The sequence below is a fragment of the Corythoichthys intestinalis genome, chromosome 19 (assembly GCF_030265065.1).
Source record: "Corythoichthys intestinalis isolate RoL2023-P3 chromosome 19, ASM3026506v1, whole genome shotgun sequence".
In the NCBI taxonomy this organism is placed as follows: Eukaryota; Metazoa; Chordata; class Actinopteri; order Syngnathiformes; family Syngnathidae; genus Corythoichthys; species Corythoichthys intestinalis.
Genome location: NC_080413.1, coordinates 13,111,929 through 13,139,428, shown reverse-complemented (window position 1 = coordinate 13,139,428; position 27,500 = coordinate 13,111,929). Strand labels below are relative to the sequence as shown.

General features: G+C 39.2%; 1 protein-coding gene across 1 annotated transcript; it reads left to right on the top strand.

Moving 5' to 3' along the window:
• Positions 1-84: 84 nt before the first annotated feature.
• fkbp1b (FKBP prolyl isomerase 1B) lies at positions 85-27,500 on the top strand. Its single transcript, XM_057823107.1, has 4 exons — positions 85-307; positions 3,344-3,391; positions 24,117-24,229; positions 26,951-27,500. Exons 1-4 carry the CDS (start codon positions 271-273, stop codon positions 27,077-27,079), a joined length of 327 nt encoding a protein of 108 aa, XP_057679090.1. The 5' UTR covers positions 85-270; the 3' UTR covers positions 27,080-27,500.

Here is a 27,500-nt window from a genome sequence, read left to right as displayed (position 1 = left end):
CAACACGCAACCATCCCTCAGCCAGTAAATACTCCGCACCGCCGCAGTGTGGCGCCGCCATCTTGTGACAGCCCGGAGCTTGTAGAAATCCTAAAATCCGCTTGCTCGCTTCTCATATCTCGGTGGGAGGCTCTCGGCGGCGGTCGGGTAACGACTGTATGCTGTCCTTCGGCGGACACCGAGCTGTAACGGTAGCGGCCATACGAGGAAACCATTGCCTAGGAAGGACTTATGTTCCACGCCTAAAACTTGAAGACTTATTGCAGAACCATGGGTGTGGAAGTCGAGACAATATCTCCCGGTGATGGTGAGTTGCTTCCCCGTGGGGGCTTGGTAGTTGGCAAACGCTTGAACATGAAATTAACCTGGTTTTAGTCATGTTATTGTATTTATATATCGCATCGCATTTTTTTGTCTTAGATATGATACTTGATTACCTCTAGGCCTTGTTCTATTACTGGCTTTTCAGTGTGTCTGTAGCCATTTTCGACCTCATGCTGACCAAGATTATAATCTTTAAAATGTCTATGTTTTTCTTCCTTTTACTGCAGTCAGATTTTAATATTCATTTCTTTGTTTTATTTACGTTTTCAAATTCCAGTTTTTGTGCACAATGTGTGTGTTGTAATAAATATGAAAATGGATATTGCTATAGATTATCAGGACCACCCTTCTCTTTTTTTTTTAATGTATCAAGTACCTTGAGATAAGAGTTAAAACTATTCAATGACTGCACTTGCATATATACAAAATAGTAACTCATCTTTCAATGACTGTAAATGCCATTTTTCCTTTCCAGCTAGAGCTGGGAATGTTGGGGCACCTAACGATTCAATTACGATCACGATTCAGAGGCTACGATTTGATTATTAATCGATTAAGTTCCAAAATTGTTCAAAAATTCTCTCAGCCTAAATCAAACTACTATTTTAATTAATTTAATGCTGTAAATCAATCGTTAAAGTTGTTAAAATTGCTCCTGTTATTTCATAATTTTATAATTATAATTATATCTTTGATAATTTTTCCATAATTCCACATGTGAACGTTAAACCTGTTAGATTCAAGTCAACATTTTGCCGATTTAGGAGTAATTTAGATTAAAAGTTAAGTAGATTCGCTACAACAGAGAAGTCTACTACTTTAAGATTGCGGCTGTTTACTAACGCCGGCAAGTCTGTCATTTCGCATCTAGTTCACTTTTCATGTTCTAACGCTGCCGTCGTCTGTCATTTTGCATCTAGTTACATATATATGTGATATCTATCTTGCCTGGCTCTGCCAGACTGTTCTCCCTGTATTTTTCAAACACTGAGAAAGGTCTGGGAACCAGCCCACCGAGCAGGTACAAAATCAGTCGACAAATCAGATTAGTTTATTTGCGTGACATGTTCTTAACGAGCAACGTCACTCTTGCGCGTCGAAAGTCGTCTCGACAACAACACAGATGGTGAACGGGAGAGCTGAGAATATGTTCCAATCCACGGTAAAATCAGTTTTAAATTACCAAAAACACATCGACACGAGTCATTGACAACAGTCTGTCTCGCGCTAGCCATGTTGAATAAACTCCGCTCTCTTCGTATCATTACTTCCGCGCGCAAGTCCCTCGTCCTGCCCTCGTCATTTTACTAACGTCACGTCTGCCCGACGCTGATTGGTCCACTCCGCTGTCTGTTTGCTGTGGCTTGCTCCGCCCTGGAAATTGTATCCGCGTGAATGGTGGCCAGACTCAATAGCTGGAACAGCGGTGAGTCTGATGTACCAGGCAAATATCTATCTACTGTAGCGTTACGTAAACGTATGTATGTAGCAACTAACATTTGGGCATTGTAGCGCCTAGCGTTTTTTTTTTATCTAGCGGAATGAGTTGAACATGATATTTACTCTCGGTCTGTTCCTCATTGCGTCCTGAGGACTGCGCTGACTGTGTTTTAGTTCCGCTTTACCTGGTAGAAAAAAAAAAATCGGAATTTGGATGTTTGTGAATCGTTCTCGAATCTTCCACGTCCGGATCGCAAATAATCTAAGATTTGGAAAATTCACACGCCTCTATTCCCAGCACTTCTCAAAAACAAGTCATGCTTTTTAAATAAGAATACCAATCAATAAAATTCTACCTTATAAAAAACGACATCAACGACACAGTCAAGTTTAATATAAATCAACAGTTTTGCTACATTTATTGTTTCATTTCAATGGAAATTGAGCTGCTGTGCATTCCTTAAAGTGGCACTAGGTAACTTTTCAGTTTTGGTCGATTTTAGCGACCCTGGTGGACAAAAGTGGTAATGTTTTGTTTTAAGGAAGACTGCGTTTCCCATGAGGAGAAGCCCACACCCGCACAGTGTCGTAAAATCAAGATCTCTCAGTCGCCTGCAGATGGATTAAATTACATTTCTGTTTCCAGAGGCTGTGTGAAGGATGAATAGTAATAAGGTAATGAATGAAGAATTTACAGTATTACAACACCATTACAGGAGATATTTGGTAGCCCGTCATTTGCTTTATTTTTTAGGATTATTTTTGTTTACTCCGCCAGTCTGCCATTTGTTATAAAATAGGGCTGCAGCTATACAAATTAAAATACCTGAGCTGAGCCTCAAATGTGATTTAAAAAAAAAAAAAAAAAAAAAAAAAACGAGGATCTAAATACAACAAAAGAACAACTGGCTAACTTACATTATAACACCATTTACCATAGCAAAAGTCCCCTAGCTTAAATGCTATAAAATGTTAACTTTTTCTACAATGCTCTTAACAAATGGTTCAAACTTATATACCCACAAAACAGGGCTAAATACCTATAAACTAAATTACGAATACATTAAAAAAAACATTAGATCAAACAAAAACTTAGTTTATGTTGGTCTTAACGGGGGGTAGCTGGATTCAGTCATGTGAAATGAGTTATGTCACATTCACTGTTGCCAGTAAAGGGCAGTATATCCATACAAATCAATAAAACTAAATGCAAACACTTTGAAAACAAACCATTACAACGCCACTTTAATGAAACGAATACTCAAAGTGGCAAAATTTAATTTGAATCTTTTTTTTAAATCGAATTACTTGAGTTAATCGATAAATTGTTACGCACTATTGTAATGTGAGGTGAGTTTATTGCCATTTTAACAGTGTTTGAATCTCAAGATATTGCTTGCAAGTCAAAGAGAATCAAAAAAGGACCCAACAACTGTTTGTGTCTTGAAAAATCTGTAAGGTTGATCACTTGTATTTCAAAGGCACATTTGTAATCCAACAAGTATCAAAGTTTGAACTGCGATTTCATGATTAAAAGGAACACTGTCACATGATTCCTGTGTTTTTTGTTTCCCCATAGGAAGCACATTTCCAAAGAAGGGTCAGACATGTGTGGTTCATTACATAGGTGAGTGAGTCATGTTTTTTGTATTGGGTCTTCTATTTTCCTATACCCTTTAAAGTTGTCTTTCATGGTCTGATATGGTCCCACGTGGTCTTATGTCATTCTATGTCTTCTCATGTTCATTTCACAATGCGCAATACGTTTTGATTCGATCATAATTTGAGCACATTTGCCCCTGATTTTCCTGTATTTAAGAACAATATTAATGTTCAAATCTGAATGTTCAGGATTTCAACGTTTTGTACTGTACAGTATCTTTAGATATAACCGGCCAATTTTTGTGAGCTGCACCACTGCGACAAGGGTGTAACACATTTGGGTTAGCGCATGCCTTCGGCGCTTGTTCGGCGCAGACAAGTAGGTCAGACAGAAAGTAAACAAAACAAAAAGCAACGCTCGTATGGTATCAGGCCCGTCTGCGGATCAGCAGGTTTATGATGCGGCTATAAAAACATGCCTCAGACTGTGTGCCGAGGGCTTGTCATAAACACGTAAGGACACGCTCGCAAATATTATCTAACCGGAGCAAGAAAGGTGAGACTGCATCATTTGTGTTACAATCAACTGTCGCGTTTGGGAGAGAACACCTAGACCAACCCTATTTAAAATTTGTTTTACGCCTTATATAAGGGGTGGGGAACTTTTTTGATTTAGAGAGCCAAAACAACACCCAACATATTTTAAAATGTGATTCCACGAGAGCCACACAGTGTGTGTCTGCGTGTGTGTATGTATATGGCGGAAAACGTTCCGGTGACTTGAAGTTCCGCTCTGAGACCCCCAATTTGGCCAAATTTCAAAATTGTCCTATATGCTTGTGTGATACATCATTGGAAAGCTTAAAATCTCAATTTTCTGGAGAAGAAACATTTTGAACAGGAGGGTATTTAAAAAAAAAAATAAATAATAATAATATATATATATATGTTCAGTATGTATATACGTCATTCAAGAAAAGTTTAGGCAAGTGCCTATTTATGGTGATAAAAAAAAAATTATATATACATATATATATGTACACACTCACCCACCGGCCACTTTTTTAGGTACACCATGCTAGTAACGGGTTGGACCCCCTTTTGCCTTCAGAACTGCCTCAATTCTTCGTGGCATAGATTCAACAAGGTGCTGGAATCATTCCTCAGAGAGTTTGGTCCATATTGACATGATGGCATCACACAGTTGGTGCATATTTGTCAGCTGCACATCCATGATACCAATCACCCGTTCCACCACGTCCCAAAGATGCTCTATTGGATTGAGATCTGGTGACTATGGAGGCCATTTGAGTACAGTGAACTCATTGTCATGTTCAAGAAACCAGTCAGATGATTCCAGCTTTATGACATGGCGCATTATCCTGCTGAAAGTAGCTATCAAAAGTTGGGTACATTGTGGTCATAAAGGGATGGACATGGTCAGCAACAATACTCAGGTAGGCTGTGTCGTTCCAACGATGCTCAATTGGTACCAAGGGGCCCAAAGAGTGCCAAGAAAATACTCCCCACACCATTACACCACCACCACCAGCCTGAACTGTTGATACAAGGCAGGATGGATTTGAATGAGGGAAAATAACATGCTTTTTGCTCTCAAAATATATTGTTTCGGATGTACTGTAATTATTTTCAGTATAAAAATTAATTTGGTGTTCAAAAAGTCTTTTTTCAAACTTAAGTCTTGAAAAAGAGGGGGTCGTCTTATAATCAGGGCCGTCTTATATTCGGGCCAATACGGTATTGCGCCTCACTTTTGAAGTGTCCAAGGTCAATTTGTGAATGCACCATCATCATCTCATCACAGCTCGTTCATGCCAAGCAAGCTGGCCGGTTGCACATTTAGGATCACAGGCCAGATATGACCGATGTCTGGCTCGCGAGACATCAGACCTGCCTTATATGCACTTAAAGCAAAAACATCTTAGCCTGCAAGCACTCCTTAGGAAATGATTAGACTTCCTTTCCAAATAAAAAGCTAAGTGTGCTTGTTTCAAGCGACTTTATTTGTAACCCTCAGTTCATGTAGGCTGTAAAAGTGACACATAAAACAAAGAGAGAATCAAAGATAGTAGATTAAAGCTAGCATGGATATTCCTGTAAGCATAAACAGATAAATCTTTATAAATCGTAGAATGGTCATAAATTGTATCACGAATCCGAGATACAGTTTGGGGGTGAATGTTAAACAGTGATGTAATGATTGAACACGGTATTACCCAATCATATTTATTTCAAAAAGGGCAGATCTGTTTTTGGTTAAAAGCTGATTTTATCTAAAACAAGGCATCAACACCCCCAGGTCCACCTCCCTGCTGACTGCATGTCTCCACTGGTGTGCGTCACTCGCATCCTCTGCATTTTCTCACTCCACACGTCCTCCCCCACTTTGACTCATCATGTTGCTGGCTCCAGTTCAGCCGGACAAACAAAAATGAAAATTTGAAAACTGATGAAATAAAGTTTCAACAATTGCGTACCAGACAACGTTCACGAAATCTGTAAATTTGGTTTCATTCGACCATTGTAAGGTTATTTTCGGCATTTTACTGGGAACTGTGAAGAAGAAATTCAAAGAGTTGTTCTCATTTGCTACCAATTAAATGACATACAGTGGTATGAAAAAGTATCTGAACCTTTTGGAATTTGTCACATTTCTGCATAAAATAACCATCAAATGGATCTTTATAAAAATGACACAAAATGATAAACTAAAACCACCCAAACAGTTTTCATATTTCAATGAGTATAAAACAATGACAGAAAGTGGAAAATAAGTAAGTGAAAGCCTCTAAGGAGACTTCAAGAGCAATTTAAACCAATTTTTACCAAACAAATTAAGTCAGGTGTCTGCCTAATCACTGATGAGTGGTTTAAAGCTGCCCTGCCCACTATAAAACACACACCCGGTAGGAATTGTCGTGATGAGAAGCATTGTCTGAAGTGCCTCATGGCTCGGTCAAAAGAGCTGTCTGAAGACCTGCGATCAAGGATTGTTGATTTCTATAAAGCTGGGAAACGATCAAAAACCATCTCTAAAAATCTGGATGTTAATCAATCGACAGTCAGAGAAGTTGGAGAGAGTATGGGACTGTTGCTTCTCTCCCAGGGAGTGGCCGTCCACCAAAGATGACGCCAAGGGTTCAGTGCTGAATACTCAGAGAGGTAAAAAATAACCCTAGAGTGTCTGCTAAAGACTTGCAGAAATCACGGACGGGCACAGTTCATTATCTCTGCACACATCAACTATATGTAAAACTATGGCCAAGAATGGTGTTCATGGGAGGACTCCATGGAGGAAGCCACTGCCATCTAAAAAAAAATTGTTGTCCGTTTAATGTTCGCCTAAAAGGCACTTGGACACTCCCAAGTTTTGGCAAAATATTTTGTGGACTGATGAAACTAAAGTTGAATTGTTTGGGAGTAACACACAACGTCACGTGTGAAGGAAAAATGGAACAGCTCACCAACATCAACAACTCATCCCCACCGTGAAGCGTGGTGGAGGGAGTATCATGATTTGGGGCTGTTTTGCTGCCTCAGGGCCTGGACAACTTGCAGTCATTAATGGAAGAATGAATTCAAAAGTTTATCAGGATGTTTTGCAGGAAAACCCTGAGGCTGTCTGTCAGACAGTTGAAGCTAAAAAAAGAGGATGGATGCTGCAACAAGACAATGATCCAAAACACAGACGTAAATCAACTTCAGAATGATTTCAGAAGAACAAAATACACTTTCTGGAGTGGCCAAGTCAAAGTCCAGGCTTGAACCCCATTGAGATGCTGTGGCATGAGCTAAAGACAGCGATTCATGCCAGACATCCCAGGAATCTGACCGAACTACAGCAGTTTTGTAGAGAAGAATGGGCCAAGATTAGTCCTGATCGATGCGCCAGACTGATCTGCAGCTACAGGAAGCGTCTGGTTGAAGTTATTGCTACCAAAGAAGGGGCCACAAAATATTAAATGTGATTGTTCACTTACTTATTTTCCCCCTTCTGCCATTGTCTGCATACTATCCTCATTGAAATATGAAAACCTATTAATTTTTGGGTGGTTTTACTGAAAGCAGACAGTTTTTTCATCTGTGTGATTTTGGGAAAAAAAGATCAGATCACATTTGATGGTGATTTTATGCAGAAATGTGAGAAATACCAAAAGGTTCAGATACTCTTTCATACCACTGTATACTACTGAACTGAAGACAGTGAATTATTTGGTCATTTTTTAAGGTTATGGCGTTTTGCCAATGTTGAACCACTCGGCAAAAACATGGCAGTTGTCATCTAAATCTAAAAATCTGGTCTCAAAGCCAATTTTACTGAGTTAAATGAAAATTTTTAGGCTTGTCTATCTTGAATAGACCCACAGTTTCTCAAACTATGACATTTGATGACAATTTTGATTCAAAATGGCCCATTCAGAATAAATTTGTCCTCAAAACCAAAATTGTCCCAGAGGTTTTGTCCTATTGCCACCAGCTTTAAACCAGCTAAATTTAGGATGGCCGAGCAAAATGTTCCCACAGCAGACAGATGCAAAAATGTCAGGGACATGACAGAGCCATAACCTTGTACGCCCTGAAATTAATCGAGCTGCTTGACTGGACGCTGAGTTACTAAACCCAGATTGTTTATTGTACAGTTTTGTGGCCATCTGATGTATGTACCATGTCTGAGTGTGCGTCTTTAGTTGTATAGGGGACGGGAAACTGATAAGCATATGCTTCTTCCCGTCCGCCTTTGTCTTCTTCTTTGGTTCCTTCGGGCAAATCATCACATTTTGTAATTGTCAATGATACCGGTGATGATGACAATAAAAAATTATTCAAACTCAGCGTAAACAGATGGACCATGGAAAAATTGCAGTGCCGATAGTTTGTTAAAATCTTGGCAATATAAGTAGACATATTTTTCATGAGAAGACTCAAAGTCTCGAAGCCATTTCCAAAAAGACAGGGGGGGCATCCGACATTGTCTTGATGCGGCCATCTTTGGGTCATTTGAGGTTTTTTGCTCAGTTGCTCCCAAATTTGAAACACAGGTTTGACAAATAGGTAACAACAACTTGCAAAAAATGTTATCGTCACCATTGCTTGTGTGCATTGGTTTCATGACTTGCCCAGTGTGGTGTTGTGTGTTGGTGTTGCGTTGTAGTGAAAGTTTGACTGCTGGCCAAATAGCATGAAATGGTCTTTACGTGTAAGCGCCCATGTTTCCTCTTAGGGTCAAAGACTGGCCCACTTAGTGTTTTATAAGACCAAAGATTAAAACCAAGATCCCATGAGGAAGAAGTCTGGTGATAGCGGTTAGCCATAGATTTAGGACGCCAGGCTCTCCAAGGCTTTCTGTCGGCCAAATGGAAGCAAAGATAAAGAAGCTGATTTGTTGAGTATTTTATTGTTTTCTTTTAATTGCAAGCAAACGTCACATTCCGATGTCCTCACTTGATCCCAAGCGCAATGGGGACACTGGCCGCGGCTGCATGTAATCTTCACTTTGGGATTCAAACCACGCAGACACGCACGGACAGCACAGACACTCGCTTACATGGCGTGCAGCTGACTGTCCCGTGACTCAGGCGGGTGGTAGAAATTCCCAAATATGGTGAAAGAGTGGTCATGAGGTCGGCATTTTTAGGGAAAACCGCTCATGTGTGCACATGATCTTTCAATTACAGAGTAGAAATGAACCTTTTTGATATTAATCACCAGACAATGGCTACGTCTACACTAGAGATGGATGTATTATCAGCGCTGATATTTTTAAAATTTGATGTAAATCAGCCCTTTTTTAATCACTTTTAATACGATATATCGACTACACTAACGTACCTCTTCTGTGTAGGTGTTCTTGCACGAGGTGGGTAGCCGTGTAATGTTATAAAATACGGATTTACTGCTTAACATGGACCGGTGTCATGAATAAATGAATGAATGAACGAACAAAGCTAGTGACATCGTGGAGCACACCATCGCCATTATTAGTGTGCAGGCATGAAAATCACTCACCTTCGAAATTCGCCGTTTTGAAGTCAAAAAGGGTCACCTACGTGAATTGTGTAGATCAGAGGAGAAAATTTTTAGGGGGGGGGGTCGTAAGTCCATCTAACTAACTAACTAACTAACTAACTAACTAACTAACTAACTAACTAACGACATGTTTTATTTAAGTTGCTAAACCTGTCGCGATATGCAATTAGTTAATTTATCGCAAGGTAAATAAAAATGAGGGCGGTAATTTTCACCACGTGCACGCATACATGTGTGCGTGCGTGTAGATGACATATGAGACTCCAGTTGTTGTGTCCAGATGTTTATTGGTCAACAACACGCCGTAGAATTACAGTTCACACATACAAAATTAGGAAACACATCTATATCAAACACTGCAAACGTTAGCATTGCTACACTAAAGGCCCAAGTACACTGCATGCGTGATCGTTGCGGTTCCGGTCCGGTTCAGTGTTGCCTGCGTGTCACGCAGTCCGTCAAAAACAGGCAAATCATACCGGCTGCTGCACGGCTGCGGTCCGCCAACTCCGTCCCCTCGTGAGCTCTCGCGTGATCGCGCGCGATAATGTGCCATTTAAATCAACGACAAACACACGGAGTCTGTAGTATGTACTCATCAGAGAAGCAGAGAGAGAACACATTTTTTTCCTTGCATATTGATAATGTAACGTTTGCTAAGCGGAAGTTTGGCCGCGAAAACAACACACGAGCTTCAACGCCTTTTTCCTCTTTTTCTTTATTAACTTCCCGCCACCTCACCAATGCAAAAACAACAACTACAGTGGGGAGAACAAGTATTTGATACACTGCCAATGGGTTTTCCCATTGTCAGTGTATCAAATACTTGTTCTCCCCACTGTATTTACACTGACGCTATCTAGTCCACCAATCGGAGCGTCGCGCTGGTGCACCGGCACACCAATGACAGCCCCGCTTTGGTAAATAAATTAACCCACCGATGACAGCCCCGGCGACGCTACAATATTTTAGTTGTGTCTGTCTCTTAATTCCAGATTGACTGCATCATGTTGAGATCAGGGCTCCGTGTGTGGAGGGAAGGGGGGCTATTATGCCCTTGGTTGTGTCGGTGCGTTTATATCTTTGTGCACATTTAAAATTTATGGCACATAACATCTCATAGAGCTGTTATAAACAACTGATAAATAATCTGTCATATTTATAAAATGGATAGCGAATTATATTCGACACGAACTAAAAAACAGCGTACTTGGAATTGGTGTCTCAACACTGCAGATTCATGTGGCCAGCGCAAACTGTTGTTTTTTCTATGAAGAGTCAAGTGAAATGTAGGAAAGAAAGAGAAATGTCTTGAATAGACCACCAGGTCGAAACTTGTGGGTGTCTCTTTTTTCTCTTTCGTCTCTTTTTTCTCTTTCGTACTTTTCCCCCTCGACTCTGTATACAAATCGAGATTGTTTGTGCGCGGGGGCACGAGAATTTCTGCAGTGGAACCACTTCCAGATACGCTCTTTTTTTTTTTTTTTTTGCTTAGCACGTCGTGTTTGATATCACTGCCAGAAAAACACACATAATAGGACACTTTACAGTTTCGCTTTTAATGGTGTCCTTATAGTAACGATCTGCTGCATCATAAATGATTTTGTGGGTTTCCACCTCCATGATGAAGCGCTCATCATCCATCTTCGCTCGTGTTTAAAGCGTGATTAGGCACCTGGGTTGTTACGTCCAGGCCCAGCTCCGCCCATTTTGCCGGATGCGTGTCCGGCAAAAATAGAAAATAGCCTATACCATCCGGCGGGCATGCGGCACGCCGGAGGTGGTTCGCAGTCAAGCCGGAGCACTGACGCAGCCGGTATACGTTGAACAATAGGATATAATGGGAACGGATGGACTCCGGCGCTATTTTTTTACCGGAGTCGGACCGGAAACGCAACGATCACGCATGCGGTGTACTTGGGCCTTTAGACTAATGGGGAAAAAAGACAACTTACTTTAGCCTGATATAAAACATTGGCAGTCTTTTCCAAAACGCGAACTAGCGGTTAAAAGTTGACACTTCCAACATGAAAAATCGCTGGTTAACAGCATTTGCTATTGGAAAAAAAAAATCTATTAGTGATACCACAAGCAATGACGAAAAGTGCTTTTTGCGGAGTGTAAAGTTGTTAGCGGATTAGCGAACGTACTTGCGGTGAACATTTCAAACATAAAAGCACATCACGTTTGTCATATAAATAACGATTTCTGGAGTAAATCCCACATACTTCAGAATTAATACTATAATATGTAAATACTATAATACTACAGAATTCAGATTTTACACTAAGAATAACTTTAAAATGACACCCTTTTTAAAAATATGATTGCAATTAATATTATAATTATTCTAATACTATGATATATAGTAGTATGCTATAATAATAATAATGCTAGACATTTTTTTTTATTTTTTTTATAAGAATTGTTTTGAATAATGTTGGAAAGGCGAAATCTGTTTACATTCCATTCTTTCGCACAAGTAAATGCTATCAGCTAAGCCTGCACAATATATCGTTTGAACATCGCCATCGCAATGTGCGCATGCGCAATAGTCACATCGCAGGACGTGCAATTTTCTTCCTTTTTTTCAACATTTGAACTTTTGTTTTACTTCATGAACGCAGAAAGTGTGCAGATCCTGGATTAAACTGAGTTATAAAAATTAGAGCCGATGGCGCCATTTTTTCAGAGCATCGGAATTTAAAAACGACATACATTCATGTTTTTCTGCTTCATGCTCATACAGCACCACAGTGTCTCACTCTCCCTCCTGCTAGGCAGCGCGACCAAACTGTTTTGTTCGTCAACAGTGCAGCTATCCCGAATGGAGCTATTCAAGTTATTTGGTGAAAATTTTCTCGTTTTAATATCGCAATATAATATCGCAAACTCCCCAAAAATCGCAATGATAGTTTTTTTTTCCAATATCGTTCAGGCCTACTATCAGCATTTGACCTCATTGTTTATGTTTGATTAATTATTGTTGTTACATGTTTATTTGTACTTTAATAAATAATTTAAGTGTTCCAAAATGTTTTTGTGAATTAATAAGCATCAACAAACATTTAAATGCAAAATTAGTAAAAAAAAAAAAAAAAAAAAAAGTATTAATCGACTAATCGTGAAAATAGTCGGCTGACTAATCGGGAGAAAATTAGTCGTTTTGGACAGCCCTACCGGAACATATTTCCTCCTAACACTTCTCACCTTTTTAACCACTGACCCATTTCCATGCCTGAATGTGGTATTACTGCATCGTAAACAATGGAGGCGATCGATAAAGACGTGGCATTCCTGCTCATTTTGCACGTGGAAGCGCTGATAAATATTACCCTCGAATAATTACGAAGGCATCGCACAGTTGCTGCAATAGCAGATACATCGCGTTTATTAATTTCAATCATAATAGCACCTCTTCATCAGTCCATAAGAAAAAATATTTTATTTTCCACAGCCATTGTTTACAGTTTCTCCAGGGGTCTCCAATCTATTCCACAAAGGCCCACTGTGGGCGCAGGATTACATTCCAACCAAACAAGATAACTACTAGCGGTTGGAATCTTTGGGCACCTAACGATTCGATTACGATTCAGAGGCTATGATTCGATTATAAATTGATTATTGAAAAACAACAATAAATAATATACTCAAATCCCCATTCTGTATCAGCAGCTTTAAACTACATTCAATTAATTTAATGTTCTGAATTAACCGTTAAAGTTGTTAAAATTGCCCCCGTTATTCCATAATTTCCCTTTTGTCTACTTTCGACATGTGAAAGTTTTAAAACTATTTTAAAGATAGATTCAAGTCAATATTTTACTGATTTAGGAGTATTTTAGATAAAAAGCTAATTAGGTTCGCTACAACAGCCTTGCAGGGAAGTCTACTGCTTTAAGATGGCGGCCGTTTACTAACGCCCGCATCTAGCTTTCTGTACATGTGCTGCTAACGCCACCGAGTCTATTTTGCATCTAGTCCTATATAAATATGATATCTACCGTACCATTATGTGGACGTACTTTGTAGCAGCTGTCGGCAGCAGTCAGGTATGTTGTTGTTTTTTTACCTAGCGGCATGAGTTGAGCTAGAGCCGTGAGTGGAGCTTTGGCATGACCCGAGGGGCCGGGTAATGACAAGCATGATGTTTAGCTACTCTCGCTCCGTTCGTCATTGCGTCCCGAAGACCGCGCAGCGCGCTGAGTGTGTTTTATTTCTGCTTTACTTGACATTTTTCAATAATCGGAATTTGGATGTTTGTGAATCGTTCTCGAATCTTCCACGGCCGAATCGCGAATAATCTAAGAAACAGAAATTTCGCACACCTCTAATAACTACACTTTTTCATCAATCTGGTGTTTTACAAGAACAATCAGTTGATTGCAGTCAGGTGCTACTTGTTTTAGCAGAAACCTCATTGGTTCAACTATCTGTGCTGGATCGGCAGGAACAAAACCCACGACCCACAGTGGGCCTTTGAGGACCGGGTAGGAGACCACTGCTTTAGAGTCTAGAAGGTGTAGTAATCTCGAAATTTCCCGCCGGCGAGCAATGTTTCCGGTTCAGAGGTAAACCGCGCGGACGATGACGTTGCAGAAGCTGGAGGGGCCCTAAACGCACCTTAAACGTAGTGCGGACAGGTATAAAAACAGTGTGCAAAACAACAGGGAGAAAGTTATCCCACCTCGTGTAGACGTAGCCTGCAGACATGCAAAATAGCTGCTCAGATAAGGGTGTTCGAGTACCTACTTTCTCACTCACTACACTCCAGCGGCAGTGTATCTGAACGAATGGGGCTCATAACTTGAAAAACCTGTATGTTGGGACACTCATAAGTTTAGTAACAATGATGCTTTTACATTTTCCAACTATGTTTAAAGGAACACTAGGTAGTTTTTTAACACTAAGTTATAAAATATTTTCATAACATTTGTTATAATATGTCGACTGACAACTAATTGAATGATACTTGTCACTTGACACTTGACACAAATGTGCTGACTGCTTTACGGCATACGTCACTTCCCCCTTTCCCCATTAATTATAAAGACGGAAGTCGATGCGAACGTTTTCGCGCGAATTCTGCAAAGATGGCAGAGCAACAAAAGAGACAAAAAGTTTTGTCTAAGGAAAAAATATGCTCGCTTTTCATTCGCTAGCATGCCGCCAAACTCCTCCCTGTCACCCGGGGGGGTTCCACAAGAAAGCCCGCTAACAATTTGCTGAAGACATGTCAACAAAGCACATGGATTACTGTAACCATGTCCTTTGGTGTGATGAGACGAGCGGGCGTTCTTGTGTACCGTCTTCAGAAGAGGCTTCCTCCTGGGGTGACAGCCATGCATACCAATTTGATGTAGAGTGCACGTATGGTCTGAACACTAACAGGCTGACCCCCCACCTCTTCAACCTCTGCAGCAATGCTGATAGCACTCCTGTAACGATTCACACGACATTTTGGAGGGAAAATGATAAGCAGTACTAAATTTGGACATTTAGAGATGCACGTAGTTTCTATGGGGTGTACTCACTTTTGTTGCTAGGGGTTTAGATATTAATGGCTTAAACCACAATGGCTAAAGTAACTATTATATAAGCTGCACACAGACTACTTTTCATTGTGTCAAAGTGTCATTTTGTCAGTGTTGTCCCATTAAAAGATATACTTAAATATTTATCTCCAGAAATGCGAGGGGTGTACTCACTTTTGTGATACACTGTAAATATCAGTCTTTGAACTTGAATGTGATGAAGTTTTCTTTCCACAGGATTGCACTTTCACAGAGATGTTTATTTTTCAAAAGCTCATGGAGAAAACATTTCCACATATTCTTTTGCCATACATGTACCTTAGCTGGGAGCTACGATGAAGCTTTAGTATAAATTCTTCTATTGATTATAATTTGATCATCTTTTAATCCAGTTAATTTTAATGGAGGTGGCAATGCGCTACGTAAAGTACCTAGCTGCTTATATAGGCTATATAGCCTGAGAAGTCTACTGCTTTAAGATGGCGGCTGTTTACTAACTCCTGCGAGTCTGTCATTTCGCATCTAGGTCGCTATATATGTGCTAACGCCGCAGTCTGTCATTTCGCATCTAGTTCTATATAGATACATGATATGTACCGTAGCCCGATTCCATCCGTCTGTTCATCCATCCATTCCGTGGTCGGATCGCAGGGAAAGCAGAAGACAGACGTAATTTGTTTTACTTACCTGGTTCTGACTGGTTAAAGCAGGGGTCCCCAACCTTTTTTGCACCATGGACCGGTGTTATTTGGGTCGTTTTTTCACGGACCGGTGTTCTGACAAATTTTGCAACCCATCAAAAATTGCAACTATGCGGTTCTGCACATGCGCGTAACGTTAATAATGGACGCGAATGCAGCGATTCCAAAGTAAACACTACAAACTTTCTTAAAAGAAAGGAATATTAATTTACGTTTGATCATGGCTGGACATGTAGAAAAGTTCCCAAACACGTCCTGCCATGTTAGCTGAAAACTGCTCTCTCACCGTTAACGACTTCGCCGTGTCGTTAAGCATTAATTAAGAAGCCCGCTTCACAAAGATACAGTGTTGGAAATTTTAGCAAGGTTTTCAGTGCTCTCGTAGCGATGTCAGGATATTCCGGAATCACTTTAATCCAGAACCTCGGTAGAGTTGTTGTCTCAAATGTACGTTTAAGGTCGCCGTCATTTGCGATTTCTACAAGCTGATCTTCCTGTTGCACAGACATGCTCGAATCACTCGAATAAAAAAAAAAAAAAAAAAAAAAAAAATATATATATATATATATATATATATTATTATTATTATTATTATTTTTTTTTAAATATTGCAATATATCGCAAACCCCCCAAAAATCACAGCAATAGTTTTTTCCAATATCGTTCAGGCCTAGTTAGAACCGGGTCCCATTGATGCTCGATGCCCAACCCTAACTACAACCTTGCAATAGTATTCTTGACCAATATAAATAAAGATCAAATAACAAAAGTTTGGTCCGTGTAAGCAAGCCAAAAGGTTGCGATGATGTCATGCCTAAATGAGGACGTCATTCCTGACTGTCGTGACGCTCTAAACATAGAATTAAAAAAAAACAACAACTGTAGCTTGCCTCTCCCAAACTGAGAATGAGGGCATGATATAAAATCTATGTTGCCTGTTCATGACAGACAAAACACGGTCAAAAACCTTTGCTACCAAGTGCACAGATGGGCCAACAATCTGGTTTGACGCTGATGTTTGTCGGATATTCACCCAATGGCCCCAAAAAAATCGAACTGGGTCGGCTAGACAGATGGGCAAAATTTTGATATTTCAGTTTAGGGTGTGGGCAAAGTGTTATGACCATAACAAAGAACTCTCAGTTCATCGCCATAAGCTGATCTTGATGAAAAAAAACTCTCTGCTGAGCCATGTGTATATCGAGTTCACAGCACACATCTAGTTCATTTTCATGATTGGCTCCTATGTTAGGTTTAAATTGCCCCCAGACTGCAGTTTTCCAACCCATGTTATAGAAGTACCGCCAGTCACCTAAAGCTACATTCTTGTAGACATAATCACTGCAGTGCGGGCTCAGACATAAAGCCTGACATGCAGCTTTTCTCATCCACCCTTTTTAGTGCGGGATTGGGGGGGGTATCATGCTGGCAGCTCCTCTAGACTGAGGGGGATGGGGGGGCGAGACAGGATATGGCGGAGTAAAAATAACCCCGCCTCTGTTCGCTCTTAAGCTTTTTTTTTTGCCTTCTCTGTTTTTGTGCCGACGCAGCCAAAGGGCTTTCTGTTGAGAGTCATAAATGGCGGCGTCAGGATCAGGAAGGGATGGAGACTACCACCCCACCCATGCACCCATCACTGATAGCAGCGGTGACTGCGTCAAAAACAACATACGAACATCTATTACTACTAATAATGCTGAGTTTTAAGTGATACTATCTGGCAGTCATTTAATGTGATGATAATCCTTTCATCTTGGGAGTTAGATTCCAGAGTCCCACCCATAATTGGTGAACATGTGCGATTATAGAGATAACCTTGAGCAAAACACATAAAAAAAAAAAAAGATTGCAACACACATGCAAAAGTGAACAGAGGAATGTAGTAGGTGAACCGCAAGATGCCAAGGAATTACTGAAATGAAACGTGATTGAACAACTGCCATGTTTAACTGAAATATGAGCACACCTGTTAGAATTTTTTTCCTCTGCCAGATTGCGCAAGACGGAATACCTAAAAAAGTGGTTTAATTCAGATGTCAATCATGGCAGGGCACCCCCGTTTAATGAATTTAAGTACAAGATGAGTCAGGATTTCATTTAACACCTCCTAATGTTAGAAACTGCCTTCGGGCTAAAAAAAAAAAAAAAAAGTGCCAGACACCAACATTGCGTCTGTCGCACTTGCAGGATTTACTGCTGCAGTCTAGTCACCAGGGGGGCGGCAAGATTTGGCGCTTTTGTCAAGCCTTTACCTCCGAGATGCCTGAACTTTGTTTTGATTGCAGTTTATTGCTTTGATGAAGGATTAAATAGGTTGTTTGAGCATTTTTTTTTCGGTAACCAGCTTGGCTGCCAGACATTTTCAAAGCAGTTTTAAGGCAATTTGATGTGTCAAGATCAAAAGAATATTCAGCACAATTGTTGTTTGACTTGGGGGTGTACAAGTGGTTGTGCTGACGGGATTTTGCCTCTACCCCAACATTCTTTGTTGACAGGGAGTGTCAAAGGCTTCCCCACCTGTTTGGGGCTTGCTAAAACTGTCCCGCTATAACCTCCATTTCGACGCCCATTTCCACAACTACAGTTTGAAGCAGTTTGAAAGCGATTATGCCGTAGTGTTGTGCTTTGTTCTGCAACGTAATCGTCTTGATCACTATAAATAAAAAAAAAAAAGAATTGTTGTATTCATTTACAAATGATGAATGTTACACGTAATAGTTGGTAAAATACAGTGCGCTTTATTTTTTACAGTGCACATAATTTACATAAATGCTGTATTTGTGTTAGTTCTAGGTAAAAAACAAACAGCAGTATAGCAAGTAAATGGTTAATTCAACCTGATGAGATTTTTTTGTGTGCATTCTCTCAATCAGAAATTGTAACTATTATGTATCACCAAATTCTAGGATTGTCCTGGCGTTGCGCGGCTAGTTGTAACGTGAACACAATACAACCGAATGGCAGATAAAACATACTTTCCTTAAGCCCCTTTCACACACATCGAAATACCATGAAAATCATGGGATTTAACTGCGCAGCAGTTGTATGTGAAAAGAATTTCCCAGGTTGACTGACACGGAGATTACGCGGACATTTCACGGGTTGCGTCCTAGTATAATGTCCTGGACTTTCCCAGGAAGCGGTGTTCGTGAAAGCAGGCGTTAAATTCCCGGGTCACAGCACGATCGCTGATGACCTAAATATCATGGCGGGCCGATTGTCACTTCCTCTTTCTTCACAGTAAGACGAAAAGTAGTAAACAAGCTTTGCAATTATCAACATAGCAAGCTGGAAATGGCGAAATTAAACTGAAAACATAACGAAATTAAATTGCAACAGGATTGTAGAGCCGAGAAAGAGAGTCCATTGTCCATTTTTGGAAATGTGTGGTTTATTTTGTTGCCGATGTTAGGGTGCGCTACTGCGGAAACAAGGTTGGATTTCAAAGCAGAAAACAAGGCAGGGACACGTTCAAGGGTTTATTAAATACAAACAAAAATACATACGATCGCAGAAAAGGGGGAATAACAACATGGGTTCGTGACAGTAGGTCGACGGGGATCAATAATACTAACCTAAGCGGTAGGCAGAGAGCCAACAACACAACAGAACAAATACAATACACTAAAATACCAGCACAACGTAGGGGTTTCAAAACAAGGGCAGCAGAGGTGTTGAATGGCGCCCAGCAAGTAATATCTCGACACCCTTCTCTTGGATCGCCTAGGCTTAAATACATACAGTCTTGATGAGCTTGAATTGGCTGCAGTTACGACGTCGGAAACGCTCACTCTGGAACAAAATACGATTTGACCAACATTGTGACAGCTGATGCCGACCAAAAATGACGTAATGTCCGGGTTATAAAATCGCACCAGCAGCCCTCCCCCGCCCCAGTGGGCAGCACAGTCGGTGAAAGTGTCCAACCCACGTCATTCTTATTCTTTTTGCAGATGATACCAATGTATTCTATAGTATTAATAATTATAATGAGTTGGTAAAGGTCGTGAACAAGGAGCTATACTGATATAAGGTCTTAATTACATCAATAAATTGTCTTGGTATGAGTGCTAGTTGTTTCTTAACATTGCTGGTATATTGTCTGTGACCGTTGTTGGTCTAGTTATTGTTGCCATTTATAATTTGTTGTCCTGTGTGTGTGGCCTTTACCATTGTTGGTATGGTTTTACTTTCATTCACCATGTTGGTATAAAATTGTTTTTGGTTTGGGTGTTACCTGTGGTAACTTCATCACAAGGGACAAAATTTGTTACAAAAATGTATATGTGCAAAACTGTTTGGACTGATTTTTGGTGGCCTACATTTTTGGAAGGAAGTAGCAAGAATTTTTTGTTCTTAATTAGATGAGAATAGGGGTGGGATTAAATAAATTTTCTTCTTCCCACTCCTTTTCAGACATGTAGTTGATGTTGCAATGTTACTTAGCTTTGCTGCTCTTTTTTGTTACATGATTATATGAGCTGTATATATTTGTTGTCTTGACAAGGAATCATGGCCTGAAATAAACGAAATGAAATGAATTCTTGGAACATCTCTACATGCGTGAAAGCAATGACGCGAGTAAATCCTGCGTCATCTTACAGGGGAATTTCCCTTGATATGTATGTGAAAAGGGCTTTAGAGATGCAACTGTAATGTACGTATAGTAGAAAGACACCATAAATGGGTTAATGCGCAATTGCTTTTCCGTGACTGTGTTAAGTATTGCGATGTGCAGGATGAGACGTTTTTTGTTTTGTTTCACACTTTCTGCTCTTGTGCCCCAAACTCCGCACGACTCCAAGAGACAGTGCCTTTAATGAACAGAAAACACCATAACATAACAACGGTAACCATCACTCTCAGTCATGGTTGCCACAATTACCCATGGACCATTGCGGGTGTAACAAATTATAAATAACAGTCAAATGAAATGAATCCCTCAGTAATATTCCCATTTTTTTTTTTTTTTAAATCCAGGACTTTGCTTTGGAGTACTCAAAGCCACAACGTATAATCACATTTCAATTTTTTGTACATGAAACCGAAAGCCAACTGTGATATTAGCAATCACAGGAGACGTCCAAAAGACTGCGCTGTCGCATCCACAATGAGGGATTATCCATGGTAACTTTTGAGTTTCAAATTAATTTTCCGCACTAAATGGAGGACTATAGAGATCAAACCCACCCACATTTGATGGTGATTTAATGCAAAAATGTGAGAAATTCCAAAACGTTCAAATACATTTTTATACCACTGTACAGTATAAGTATAGATATTGATTGGTATTGTGATACATTTTCTATTAGTCTGTTAAATTAATGAATGGTAGTTGCTATAGTTAAATAATTTGGGACCAAAACTTGCCATAGCATGTGCTGGCCTTCCACCAGCTTGCACTTGACGACTTCCCTGTTTGGAACTGATCCCGGTTCAGCTTAGATCGGCGACCCTTGCGTGATTCTTAGAAATGGCAAAAGCCGCTAAATTTAGACAGCCCGTGAAAGTGGAGCGGCGACACGGTAATGGCGTTAAATTGTGACGTTCATGCAATGCCTTTTGACCCCCACTTATTCACACTTGTACAGTGAACACCGACTGACATAAATTAAAGAGCTGTTACTGGAGGAGTGTTGTGTCTGGCAGTGACACGCGTAATCATTTTAATTGAAATAAATTATGCCATGAATGAATGAATGTGATGAACTTAATAATGGCAAAACTGGTGGCACAAGTTATCGCTGCACAACAAACTTCCTGACCTCCTGCTATTTTCATCCTTCTGCTGCAAATTGGAATGAGTTTAACATTAGTAGACGTCCAATGAACATTCGTTCATTCGCTGCCATCCCTCCCACTTCAAATGGATTGGACGTCTATGGCTGTCAGTTGCGGCCAATGCCAGGCAATGAGTTCATTTTGGGGCATTTCACGTTATTTCCTGTTGATTTTCGGTCACTTCCTTTGCTATTTGGGGCATATACGGGTCACTTCCTGTTCATTTTTTGGCATTTACATGTCTCCCTTTGTCTATTTTGAGTTACTGACAAGGAGGTGACTCAAGAATGTCCACAAATGAATAGGCAGTGACTCAAAATCAAAGAGAAGTAACCTGTAAATGCCCTAAAATGAATAGGATGTGCTACAATTCGATTGTTGAACGATGATCACGGTATTGACGATCATACATCATACATGACTAATTAATAAATTACCCAAACAAATTCATGTCCATTATTTATTTAAATATCCTAATGATTCAACAGGAACGATGGAAACATGCCAATACAACAAAAAGCTGCCCTTAAGATGCTTTTTTTATTTTTATTATTTTACAAGAAAGTGCAAAAACATTAACCATTTTAAAGGCAGTACTTATTTCTCTCAACAATACAATAACATTTACACATGTGGAATGAATTTAATATTTTCTGGAAACAAATTGTCTTTAGAAATAAGATTTTGTTTATTTTGTATACTTTGTTTTCACAGCTTTCTGTTCTGTTTCGCGTGTTTGTTGTGTCACCGCTGTACTTATTCATGGTTTTACACGTTCTGGATATGATATACACGATAGCGAATTAACTAATTAGCTTAGTGCTCGGCGCTAATATCTCAAAAACAACAACAATTTCGGCTAAACGGTACAAGAGGGTTCGTGTACTCACCTCTTATCGACGCGCATGGGTCTTAGCAACACACTCAGGACATTTTTTAATTGACATGCCTTGAAACTACTGCTAGACATCTGAAAGACGAGGAGCAACGAACTATCTCTCTTCCCCTCTCGTTCTAAAAAAAAAACGTGCGCACAGAAGCGTGACCGCCGGGTCCCTCCCTGTCTCATACACAAATTTATTCTCCAGTCTTTTAAAAAAGGAGTAAATCTCTCGCTCAGTCACCAGTAGCATCAATCATAACGTTGTGCGTGCGTCCGTTAAAGGTGTCCGGGCAGCAGACGTGTCTTGAATTTCGTTCCGCTACAAGCGGTTGTCATAAAGTCATAAGGGAAAATCATCGTTTTTGAACCTGTATGAATCGTAATCTAATCGTCACGTGTTGAATCGCTACATGCATCTAATAATCATTTTTTAAAAAAACCTCCTTACCATTGACGGTGGTAGACGTCCAATCCAGTCAAAATTAATTGGCTGTCTAGCGCCGTCAATGGCAGCCAGTGAGCTATGGGAGATTTTGGTATCAACCTGTTGGCTCCTTTTTTTCCCCCCCAAATGGTGACACCTTTTTAAAACGATATATTGATTCTTGGTGGGATTTTTTTCGATATATTGCTACACCTCTAGTTTGAACTATAGGCTGCACTTTTTCCCCCCGTTCTGAACCCTACGTCTTGTAGTCCAGTGCATCTTGTTTATTAATTTTTACAAATATCATATTAAGTACAATATATAAATATCACATAATGCAATATGGATGCATGCGGCTTATGTATGAACAATTTTGTAGTAAAATCTGTTAGTTGCGGCTTATATCGTATTTTTTGGACTATAAGCCGCTACTTTTCCCCCCTCATTTTGAATCAGGTGGCTTATAGTCTAGTGTGTCTTATTTGTTAATTTATTTGGGTTAACAGGTAACACTTTATTTGACAGTAGTGTCATAAGACTGCCATAAGATCGTCATAAGCAATTAATGAAACAACTTGAACAGGAATGATGAAATCATTCGCACAGAATATGAATTTTGTTATTTACATCTGTAGCGCTGCAATGCATGTTAGGAGGCATGTTGGACGACAACATTGTTGACAAGAGGTGGCAACAGAGTTTGACTGTCTCGCCAAAGGGAGCAGTGATGGCCAAATGAAGCTTCTTGAAGCAATGAAGCTTTGCAGCCAATAGGCTCCAAGCTTCATGGTGGTTCATTTGGTCTTTTGACAGTCTTATGATACAAATGTCAAATAAAGCGTTAACAGTTAATATCTTTTGGTGTAAATATCCCATAATACGTTAAGGACAGCTGCAGCTCATAGTCCAGTGCGGCTTATCTAAGAACAAATGCTGTTTTTGTGTCAAATTTGGGCCAAATAGTCCCGAAAATTACGGTAGTCAGGTGCACTTCATAGCCCAAAAAGAAATTACATTTACTTTCTCTTACTGTCAAAAGATTTAAAAAAATATTACATTTACAATGTTATATTTGGTTTTCTTAAGTAACAAGCTCACGTTCGGCTATTTTTCCTTTTCTAGGTTTCTACATCTCTTGTCTTTCTCCCTCGACACGCTGACAAAAGCGGCCCAGTTGTTAACTTTAAAAATAATCCAATAAACCAGGCCACCGCTTCCTGATTCGCATTCCGTCTTTGTGCATTTGAGAAAATTGAAACAGACCCAAGATCCTGATAAGAGCCCCCTACCTCCCTCATTTCCTCGGATAATCTGATTTAAAAAAAAGCTTGTTTTCAAATGTCACCCATTAGTGACCGTTCTCCACTCTTTGACAGGTATGCTGCAGAATGGCAAGAAGTTTGACTCGTCCAGAGACAGAAACAAGCCCTTCAAATTCAAAATCGGACGCAACGAAGTGATCAAAGGCTGGGAAGAAGGCGTGGCTCAGGTCAGAAGAAACAGAGCATTCTTTGTAAATGGTCAATGCACCTGCCATACTAGATGGAAGAATAGACTGCCTTTATGTCACTCTATAGCCAACACTGTGATTGCCTGTTGTCAATCCAAATAAATGAATAAAATGCATTCTTATAGTGGTATCCAACTGGGGAGCATAATTTAGAAAAGAGCTTCACGCTCCTCAATACTGTAGGAAAAATTTCATTGCGTTTCATATTCCTGTTTAGTCTCAGAAAGCACAACAGCCCCCTCTGCTGTGCATAAGACGATACTACAGTTTAGACGAATCATGCAACAGAGAAAATAGACAAATTTCAACATCAACTTTTCTTTATGAATAAATTAAACAAAATCAATGTACAATTTTAGTAATTTGTTCCTGAGTTAGTGTGAACGATTTACGTGCTACTTTTTGCAAATTCAATATCATGACAAGAAAAAGAAAACAATCACAAATGACAATAAATGATCCTATTAAGCCTAATTTTTCTTTTGAAATTTATTTTTTCCGCCTTAATTTCCTATTAAAAAAAAAAAAAATCTTCATATTTTACACGAATTTATGAATTTATTAGGGCTGTCAAACGATTAAAAATGTTAATCGAGTTAATCACAGCTTAAAAATTAATCGTAATTAATGGCAATTTAAACCATCTATAAAATATGCCATATTTTGGTGTAAATTATTGTTGGAATGGAAAGATAATACAAGACTGATATATACATTCAACATACTGTACATAAGTACTGTATTTGTTTATTATAACAAATCAACAAGATGGCATTCACATTATCATTCTGTTAAAGCGATCCATGGATAGAAAGACTTGTAGTTCTTAAAAGATAAATGTTAGTATAAGTTATAGAAATTTTGTATTAAAATCCCTCTTAATGTTTTCGTTTTAATAAAATTTGTAAAATCTTCAATCAAAAAATAAACTAGTAGCCGGCCATTGTTGATGTCAATAATTACACAAAGCCCATGGTGCTGAAACCCATAAAATCAGTCGCACCCAAGCGCCAGCAGAGGGCGAAAAAACACCAAAAAACACAAGTAACAAGTGGACATGACACTTTGCTGTCATTTTAATCTGTTTGAGCGGGGCATTTGTGCATTAATTGCGTCAAATATTTTAACGTGATTAATTTAAAAAATGAATTACCGCCCGTTAACGCGATAATTTTGACAGACTTAGAATTTATATGAATGAAATTTATAATGAATCGTCATTGTATTTTGTTTATGACAGTGTTATTATTGGTTCTTCTGTAGCTATAAAATAAAAATAACATTTCATCATGTTTTCAATAATACTCTAAATTTTAAAAAAGTCAAATTTCGTTACGTTTCAGTCCTCTAAGAAGCCAGCAATTAAAAATATTAACACAGTTAATAGAATTTAAATGAATAATTGTTTAAAAGTAAAAAACAAGTTCAAGTTTATTGTCCCCTAAGGAGGGGAAACTTATCTTACAAACAAATATAAAAATTACCTGGCAAATAGTAAAAGAAAAAATATATAACTGTACACATGGCCTTGACAGAGCAGTAAGAGGATGTGTTGCGAAGCAGTAACAATGTGGTACAAAAACAAAAAAAAACAAAAACTTGTAGCATTAATGCATGCTGATTTGCTAAATGGCGGAAAACACTCAGGTGACTTGAAGTTCCGCTCTGAGACCTCCAATTTGGACAAATTTTAAAACTGTCCTATATGAATGTGTGATACAACATTGGAAAGCTTAAAATCTCAATTTTCTGGGTGAAGAAAAATTTTGAACAGGAGGGCATTAAAAAAATAAAATAAAATTAAACCCCTAAATCCTAACTCGAGGTGAGAGCATGAGAGAGCATAGTTAAAGACACCATGATTTTAGGTGATTTTAACGAGATATTATCGTGTACTTACCTTGTTTCGATCCACAAACTTCGTGTAGCATGTTTCACCGAGTGTCAAGACACAGCTGTGAATGGCCACAGCCGGACTTTTGGGGATTTTATGGGTGAAACACGGAAATATAACAATGGCCGCATGCAAAAATCGCAGACATCAAGGAGTGGTCAAGATTTTCTTTTTCAAATATTTACCCTTTTAAAAGTTTTTTTCTTTTTCAATTTTTCTTTGTTTAGATCGATTATTTATCATCTAAAATATCGAGGAAAATGCGAAAGTAACAAAGAAACAAACAAACAATTAAGCGGTAGTTATGAGGTAGATATCTGACCTATTTTCAGACACTATTTTTTTCATTGTGACATAACTAATTTGTTTAAAAGGTTAAAATATGCGAGTGAATAAGTTTATACAATTGTTTTTTTAAAATAAATATTACACATAAATTAATGATTCTAAACTAAGACATTTTGAATAATAAATATAATTACTTCTTTTTATGGCTGGGTTGAAAGAAAAGCTGTTGCGCAGTGACTGTAAACGGGGGTCTCCAGGGTAAAACTTCAAATTAAGAATAGTTTGGGGGCTTAATGCGCCATGAAACTGATATGGCAGCATATAGACATATTGTTCTATCAAACACAACAGTACTTTCGGCTTAAAATACAGCATTTGTTTTTAAAGAGGCGTGCAAGAGCAAAACTCCTTTTTCAGCCTTGTTTTTGTTTTCCGCCATATATATTTTCTAAATTATATTGCATTTGTTTTCCAAATGCTTGTATATGTTGAATAAAGCTGTATTTGTGTGTTCTCAGATGAGCCTGGGCCAGAGGGTGAAGCTCACCTGCACACCTGACGTTGCATATGGCCTCACGGGCCACCCCGGTGTTATCCCTTCCAACGCCACGCTGGTTTTCGATGTGGAGCTACTCAAACTGGAGTGAATATATTTGTGCAGGGACCTGGTTGATGCGCTATACCCCTCCACCCAATCCTGCCTCCCCTCTTGTTCCATTTACTATTTAAATGCATCTAAAGTTATACTAAACACTCACTGCCTTACGGTGTTAGCAACAGAGCATAAGCACATTACAAAAGACCCTGCATCATGACTTTGGTATTTTCTATATAAACATCATACTTACATACACTACTGAAATAACTGCATCGCCACTTTAATCAGGGTATCTCCTGCTGAATGCTCCCGAAAACCTAGCCATGTATTCTCAAATCCCTCAGAGTTCCACCCTCTACCTAATAAAGAGCATTTACTGCACGTGTTTTCTCTAATTGTTCCAGTCTGATGGCGTACTGAACCATTGCTGCTTATCATTTATTGACCAATAAATAAAAATGGCATGGTGA

Excerpts from the sequence above, each read along its gene's own strand:
- fkbp1b (XM_057823107.1), top strand. The coding sequence starts at position 271 with ATGGGTGTGGAAGTCGAGACAATATCTCCCGGTGATG. Across the intron at positions 3,392-24,116 it reads ATGTGTGGTTCATTACATAG|GTATGCTGCAGAATGGCAAG; the intron begins GTGAGTGAGTCA and ends ACTCTTTGACAG. Across the intron at positions 24,230-26,950 it reads GGGAAGAAGGCGTGGCTCAG|ATGAGCCTGGGCCAGAGGGT; the intron begins GTCAGAAGAAAC and ends GTGTGTTCTCAG.